The sequence below is a fragment of the Zootoca vivipara genome, chromosome 12, assembly GCF_965207765.1.
Source record: "Zootoca vivipara chromosome 12, rZooViv2.hap1.1, whole genome shotgun sequence".
Classification (NCBI taxonomy): Eukaryota; Metazoa; Chordata; class Lepidosauria; order Squamata; family Lacertidae; genus Zootoca; species Zootoca vivipara.
This window is the reverse complement of record NC_142595.1, coordinates 29405801-29414198: the sequence shown is the minus strand read 5'-3', so window position 1 is coordinate 29414198 and position 8398 is coordinate 29405801. Positions and strand designations below refer to the sequence as shown.

Genomic DNA, 8398 nt, shown 5'->3' with positions numbered 1-8398 from the left:
CAAGATGTCAAGCTGCAACTCCAATTAAGTACTGAATCTGATTAACATAAATAAATTATTCTGACTATTCTGAACCAGTACAGTGTAGCACTTAGAGTGTTGGACTAGGACTAGTAAAGATGGACTAGTAAATATGGACTTGGACTGAGTAAATATTGGGAGCACACCAATTAAAATCTAATCAAATCAAATAACTAAATGAATAAATAAATAAAATTTAAATCTTGAAATTGATGTCTCTCAGAAATGCAACTGCATAATTGTCATTAAGCAAGTAAAACATTTTATCTTGAGGTTTCATTTTCTTCATCTGAGACTCATACAATAGAGTTTTCATGTCATTCTCAGCCTCATCATTAAGCCACTTCCGCATCTCACGGAGGTGGGGTTGTGGGCGTGGCCTGAGCGAATTCTCACGATGGGGGCTGAGCGCTCAGCCCCCTCGCGAGATGGGAGTTCCCACCTCCGTCATACCCGGGCCAACCAGTAGGGTTGGCCGGGAGGCAGGGCTACCCCTCTTTTAAACAAGCCAGAGATGTGAGCTCAGTCTCCTTCGTCCCGGCTCTCAGCCCGCTCAGATCCCCACAGCAATTGGATTTATTGTTGTAATTAAGTAAGTGTGTAACAGGGGGAATACGTGCTCACCTGACACAGAAGCTTATAGGGTCAACAAAGCACGGCCTATATTCCCCTTAATTAATTTATGGTCTCATTTAGTTGAACCTCTACGAGGGTTATATTGTTGTTGCCTTGAGCAGTATGTTGCTACATTGTTTTACTGGTGTTACTGTTGCTTGATTATTTTACCCTCATAGCTGCATTGGCATCCTTCATAGTTTTAAATTTTATATTACAACAATTAACATTTTAATTTTGTAGCTGTTAATTTATGCTTACCTTGCATTAATGGTAAATTTTACTCGATAAAAATCTTAGCTGCATTGGCGTCCTCTGTATTTTCCATATGTTATATTACTGCATCTAACATTTTAATTTTCTAATTGTTAGTTCATGCTTACCTGGTATTAACAGAAAATTTTTACTCGATAATAATCATAGCTGCATTGGCATCGGCCAGTAACCCTGCTCAGTTGGTAGAGCATGAGGCTATTAATCTCAGTGTTGTGGGTTCGAGCCCCACGTTGGGCAAAGATTCCTGCATTGCAGGGAGTTGGCCTAGAGAAAACAGTATTTTTAAAATTTATATTACTGCATTTAACATTTTAATTTCATTGCTGTTAGTTTAGCCTAGGCGTCAGCAAACTTTTTCAGCAGGAGGCCGGTCCACTGTCCCTCAGACCTGGTGGGGGGCCGGACTATATATATGAAGAATTCCTATGCCCCACAAATAATCCAGAGTTGCATTTAAATTAAAGGACACATTCTACTCATATAAAAACATGCTGATTCTCGGACCGTCCACGGGCCGGATTTAGAAGGCGATTGGGCCGCATCTGGCGACCTGGACCTTAGTTTAGGAATCCCTGGTTTATGCTTACCTTGCATAAACAGTAGTTTCCTTGATAATAATTAGGAGTAGTAAGAATTTTAATACATGAATAATAAAATACTTAATATAGAAATAAATAAATGGGAAACCAATTAATAATAATTAATAATTATATTATTCCAATCTCCGGTGAATCGTCGAGATTGCTAAATGACCTTTGGCCTAATTACTTAACCAAATCTTAGAGCTGTACCACAGTGCACGATAATCTGCTTTGCATGCAGTGGGTCCCTGACACTTCTAGGTGGGATTGGGAATCTTCTTCATGAAACTTGTAAGATCAGAAGTGGTGCAGAATTAAAGCGGCTAGCACAGTTGCAGAGACCAAGTGTGCTGCAGGGGGTTGTACTAGATGACTTTCAGGATCCCTTCCAACTCTACAGTTTAATAATGCCAAGGTTCCAGATTCTATCCCCATATGGGAAGGCTGCATATCCTTGCATTACAGGTGGTTGCATTACTAGATGATCACCAAGGAACACTCTGTGATACTATTCCTGGGTTTAGGGGATAATCAGTGCTGATAACCCCAAGGTTACTGGTTTAATCCCCATATGGAGAGCTGCATATTCTTGCATTACATACTCTGAGGTACCGTTTCTGGATTGGCAGGATAGTAGTGCTGACAGAGCCAAGTTTTTATTTTTATTTTTGCAGGCCCTATCCCCACATGGGATAGGTGCATATTATTCATTACAAGGGTTGGGAATAGGCGACCACCAAGGTCTCATCCTAGTGTTAATAACGCCTAAGTGGCGGGTTCCATAGATGACCAACCCGGGAACTTTGGGGTATTATTTCTGGGTTGATAGGATATTAGTGCTGATAACCCCAAGGTTGCAGGTTCAATTTCCATGTGGGAAAGCAAGTCTGCTTCAACTTGTGCAAATGGTGACAGTACTGTATATGCTTTACTAAACCGCACATGTGCTGATTGTTCCAATTATAAGATAAATAAATAAATACATAGAAAAATACAAAAATAAATAAATAAAATAAAATAAAAGTCTGGCATTTACTCCTTTTACCTCTTCAGTTTATCAGTATGAGATCTCTGCTTAGGTTAGCATCGTAGGATGTTATATGCATTCTTCTTATTGCACCCAGTTGATGGTTAGAATGGAAGCAAGTCTGCTTTAACCTGTGCAAATAGTGGCAGTACTGTATATGCATTACTGAACCACACATCTGCTGGTTGTTTCAGTTATAAGATAAATAAATAAATACATAAACATATATAATAATAATAATAATAATAATAATAATAATAATAATAATAACCAACAAATAAATAAAACAAAGTCAGGCATTTGCTTCTGTTATATGATCAATCGGGAAACTTTTGAGTTCAAATTATTAGATCCTGGCTGATACTACCATTTGATATCCCGAGCAATGTGTTGATGGCTGCAATGACTTCCTAGAGCAGGTGTCGACCTTGCCCTTCACATTGCACATACTTTCTTACCCTGAACATAATGGGTTAGGGATTTACATTTGACGATAGAGCCTGCTCCTGTGGGTGTACATCAGCTGGGCTTCTATCCTCTTATTACTTTCTTGCCCAGAACATGATAAATCAACATTTACTTTGGCTCTAGAGCCTGTTCCTGTGGGTGTACATCAGCTGGACTTCCGTCCTCTTCTTAAGTTATGCTCTTGAGGTATCTCCCAGGCAAGACAATTTGAAATTGTTCCCACATTATATGGCTCAATCAGGGCTCCTTCACAGACACCTGTGTTTGCGTGATGCTAGCCTGGTTACTATTTCACGCTATTTAACCTTTGAAAGTTTCTTTCAAAATAGTTCGAGTTCACCTCCAGATGAAGGATTTTGGGGATCACCACGTTCGCCCTGGAATTGATAATTGAGCTGTCATCAATGGCCTGGCAAAGCAGTCGAAGATGATGTCACTCCCGCTACATGCAATTGTTCTGCTTCACCTTAAGTTTATCTTTACCTTCGCAGCACATTTATTCCTGGAGTTACGAATGGCATCGCGTTGGCTAGCCTTGATGGCTTCTTGGCTCTGTCCACTCTCCTGGCTGATTTCATTGACTTTCTATTCAAACCTTTGTTTTCAGACTTTATGGCCTATGGGGAAATCTGTGGGTATCAGGCACAGTCAGTCCTCCCACCACAGAGCAGGTGCTTCAATACCTTGCTGACTGTGCAATCTGGGCGTGTGGTCAAGACTTTTAATAGTCTGACAGCTGCTATTCCTCTCTTAGCCTATGAATTGAATCAGAATCAGTGACGGACACCAGGCGATTCCTTCAGTTAAGGCCACCCACCCCTGGCCCCTTCCTTATCTATCAGGATGGGTTTGCGGAGCCCCCCCCCTTCAACAAGTCCGCTAAGGGCACTTTGTGTTCTGACCTAACACTATCTGATACATAATTAGTGCTTCATATTCGTCAATTAAAACGGATCGGGGAGGGTAGGGTGCCTTCACGCGCTTACTAGCCTCAGGGCTTAGCAGCCATTGCCCTGTGAAGGAAACCAGGCGATTCCTTCATTCGAGGCCTCCCACTCCTGTGCCATTCCTGATTCTCCAGGTTGGCTCTTGCCTAGCCCATCATCAGTTTACGCGTGTCAGCCGCAGGGCCATCGCGTCATGTGGGCTTTCTCTCTCCAGATTTACTGTACATTCCTTCCGAATTAGGGCAGCTACAACTGCAGTACACATGAGCCTCTCATCGGAGAGAGTAAATGAATTGGGTCGTTGAAAGTACGAAGCTTAAAAAGGTTACATCTGCCGCACAATGTGACTAATTATTTGACTTTGGCAAATCACTTACGTTCTTTTACTTTGTTCCCAGGAGATAATACGGTAAATACCTCGATAGATGATCACAGTATAATGCACTGGGCTTGGGAATGCACCTTTGATTGGGGACTGGGTCCCAATTTGGGGCAACCCCCACGGATCAGAGTTTCCCGGTTTACAAGGAGATGGATGTGGTGGGGCCAGGGCCGCCTTGCAAAATCCTTTGGTCTTCTCGGCTAGAGAGACGCATTTTGGTGCTACTTTCACACCCCCACTGCTTTCGATAAATCAATGAAGTTTTTGGATCTGGCAGTGGCCAGAAAGGTTTTAGACTTGAATGGACAAACTCTGCGAGGCCCTGGTAGCGTGCATCGAGGAAGTTCTTGGAGCAAATTTGCATAAAAGAAGAAGGGGGGCAGATCACGCCATTGTCTGCCCAGAATTTGGAGATTTAATCCCGTTAAAGGGGTTCTGGGGGGGTAGCTTTGTCCTGAGCCTGCGGAGGTCTGGGCCTTATGGCACCCCCCAACGGTGGCCACAGGAGGTGTCTCAGTAGATGTACATCATTGGGCTCCTTTCTGGTGGTTAATTTCTCCCAGACTGTAACACACGGGTTACAGTTGGATATAGCCTGTTAGGTTCCAATGCCTAAGCCAATACCGCTCAAAAACCAAAACCAATAAAGTTGTGGCCTTTTCGCCCTCTTAAAATTCATTTCACAGTGTCTTATTTTCCTTTGGAGCAAGGGACATCGCCACACAATCACAATTACTAAGAACAGCTATACACCACTTTTCACAGGAACTCAAAAAGTCAAAAAAGTGGATTATAGTGTTACTGTTTTCAAACCAACTCTCTGAGGTAGCTGAGGCTGTAAGACAGCTATGCAAAGACTGTCCTGTGAGATTCATCACTGAGTAAATTTTTAAATGAATATCTCCTCACTGAAAGCCAGAAGCTCCACCACGCCACATGTGTTAGAGATTTGGAACAGTAACAAAGATTACATGTTCCCCAGGAAAATGATCTCACATCTAGAATATTCAGCTGAACCATTGTTCCAGTCTTGATGTGTGTACACCTTCCCATCAACCTCCCCACCTTTATCAACTTCCATTATTCAATACTACACAGTGCATAGGCCCCTTTTCCTGTTTTAGAAATCTGAGCTTAATTAAGGGGGAAGTCTTTCTCCTGGCAAGATGTTTCAGGGCTTCCTTGACTTTCTTGTTTCTCAGACTATAAATGAAAGGGTTCAGGAATGGAGTTCTGACTGTGTTCAGTATGCTGACTACCTTGTTCAGGTCCAAAGAGTCATTTTTTTGTGGCTGTACATACATGAAAATGCAACTCCCATAGTAGAGTGTCACCACAATTGGGTGAGAGGCACATGTAGAGAATGCTTTCTGTTGTCCTTTGACTGCATGGATCCTCAGCACTGTTCCAATGATGAAGATATAGGACACACTTGTCACCAGTAATGAACCCAGAAGGAGCAAGGCTGCACTTACAAAATTAATCATTTCAATTTTCCTTACATCAAAGCAGGCCAGCTTGAGTAAGGGGTCAACATCACAAAAGAAATGTTTAATGACATTGGGTCCACAAAATGGCAGCTGGCCTACCAGGATTGTAGGTGGTAGGACTGCAAAGAAGTCCCACATCCAGGAAGCAGCAATAAGCTGGAGGCAAAGGCGCATGGTCATGATGGCTGCATATCTCATTGGGTTACAAATGGCAAGATAGCGGTCAAACGACATGACAGCCAAAAGGAAGAACTCACTGGAACCTGCTGAGAAGAAAATGTAGGCTTGCACGATACAACTATGGAAGGAGATGGATTTTCTCTGACTCATGAAGTTGACTAGCATTTTGGGGATAACTGTGGTGGTGTAGAGAGCCTCCAAAATAGACAAGTTGGCAATAAACATGTACATTGGGGAGTGAAGGCTGTTTTCACAGCACACCAAGGTAATAATGATAAAGTTGCCTACCATACCTTACTTGAAATTCATCTTCCTCCTGGCCCGAGTTCTTGCAATTTACTGTTTATTTCTGGGTTTAAGAATGGACTTCTGGAATGGATTAAGTTCATTAACCAAGGTACTGCAGGTAGGTGGAGACCATAGGTATCCTGCCTAGGGAGGATGAAGCCAGTCCTTAACTACCAGGAGCCGCACAGGGATCTAGGGAACTGCACACGACCATGCAAAAGCCGTCCTCCATTTGATGTGGGGAGTGGTCATTCCCCACACCCACACATGCATATATAGCAGATGGAGAATCACAGATCCTTCTGTTTCTTCCACTCCCACCTTGGCATTCCCAAAGTGCTTTAACATTCAACCTCCTCCCCAAGAAATCTGGAAATTGCAGCTTTGTAAGGGGAACAGGTTTCACCCAACAACTATTTATTATTTGTATTGTTAATATACAGCACCCTCTGTCATACATTCACTATGTTTAACGAGAAACTAGACTAACATATCTTAAAGCAAATATAAGGCCTTCAATTTTAAGAGTCAGATTTGTAAGTAACAGCACAAAAACAATTCTTTCGGAAATGTCTACATAAGATACAATCAAGAAAGTTCTCTGCAACAGTGTAGCAGCAGCAATTATGGCCCATAACTGAAGAAATAGCAAGATCAACATATTCTCTGTCACTAAATCTGTGAAAATGGCAAGGAGCCTTTTAATATGATAAATAGTTAATATTATGAAATCCTCTATTTCAAAGGTGAAAAAAGAAATTTCCTAAGTTCAACCTCAGATATACATTAAGTGTTTCCATGTTTTCCAAAAATCTGGAAGTGATGAATCATGTAATGAGATGTTTCAGTTTTCTGGGTATTTTCCAGACTGCCAGTTGAATGTCCTTGTTCCTGAGGCTATAAATAATGGGATTAAGAACCGGTGGTAAAACTGTATATAATACAGCAGAAACCAAGTCCACAGTGGGGGAAGAAAGTGCTTTTGGTCTCATGTATGAAAACACAGCTGTGATGATGAATAAAGAGAAGACAGTCAGGTGAGGAGTGCAGGTAGAAAAAGCTTTATATCTGCCTTGGACTGATGGGATCCTCAGCACAGCAGAAAATATGTAGCCATAAGACACAAAGATAAATGCAAAACAAAAAGAGTCAATAAAAAACACAATGACAAAAATCAGAACTTGATTCATGTTTGTATCACTGCAAGAAATCTTTTGCAATTGAGGAATGTCACAAAAATATTGTCCAATGATATTGGTCCCACAGAAATTTAGCACGAAAGTAAAACTGGTTTCCAATACTGCATGAATCAGGTTGCTTATCCAGGAAGCAGCTACCATTTGCATGCAGGCATTCCAATTCATGATGAAGGTATATTGTAGTGGACGACAGATGGCTACAAAACGGTCATAAGCCATAACAGTGAGCAAAGCAAGCTCACCACCAACAAATGTCACCACTAAGAAGACCTGTGTGACACATCCGGCAAAAGAAATCATGTTGTTGTTTGTCAATGAAATGGCAATGGATTTGGGCACAGTAGTGGAGATGGAGCAGACATCAAACAATGACAGGTTAATCAAAAAGAAGTACATTGGGCTGTGAAGGTGGTGGTCTAAGGCCACAGCTGTGATGATGAGAGAATTTCCTACTAAGGCTGTTAAGTAAATGAAGAGAAACATTGCAGAATGCAAAATCTGCAAATCACGGGCTTCAGAAAACCCCATGAGAAGGAACTCTGTTGGAGTAGATTGGTTAGCCATTTCTCTCATTTCCATCGTTCTGCAGATAGAAGTTAAATAGTTTTGAGTTAGTGGAGCTTATAAATTTTGAACATTCTGTTTTTTAAAAAAAGATCATCTTATATATTGCGCTAGTTCGCAACTACACATCTATCCGAATCAAGAACTAAGTATGCACACTATCAATTTTTGATGTGTGCTTTCATCCTGGTATGATATAAAGCAGGCACCCCCAAACCTCAGCCCTCCAGATGTTTTGGACTACAATTCCCACCATCCCTGACCACTGGTCCTGTTAGCTAGGGATCATGGGAGTTGTAGGCCAAAACATCTGGAGGGCCGAAGTTTGGGGGTGCCTGATATATTATGTAAATGGTAAAG

At 41.7% G+C, this 8398-nt stretch overlaps 2 protein-coding genes across 2 annotated transcripts; both read right to left on the bottom strand.

Annotated features, from left to right (window-relative positions):
* Positions 1-5387: 5387 nt before the first annotated feature.
* Positions 5388-6278, bottom strand: LOC132592921 (olfactory receptor 6E1-like). Its single transcript, XM_088654624.1, has one exon. The coding sequence runs from the start codon at positions 6276-6278 to the stop codon at positions 5388-5390; it is 891 nt and encodes a 296-aa protein (XP_088510750.1).
* Positions 6279-7102: 824 nt separating this feature from the next.
* LOC148683883 (olfactory receptor 14A16-like) lies at positions 7103-8053 on the bottom strand. The gene has a single exon (XM_088656294.1). The coding sequence runs from the start codon at positions 8051-8053 to the stop codon at positions 7103-7105; it is 951 nt and encodes a 316-aa protein (XP_088512420.1).
* Between the last annotated feature and the right edge of the window lie 345 nt (positions 8054-8398).

Coding starts and splice junctions, on each gene's coding strand:
- LOC132592921 (XM_088654624.1), bottom strand. CDS start 6,278: ATGGTAGGCAACTTTATCATTATTACCTTGGTGTGCTGTGAAAACAGC.
- LOC148683883 (XM_088656294.1), bottom strand. CDS start 8,053: ATGGAAATGAGAGAAATGGCTAACCAATCTACTCCAACAGAGTTCCTT.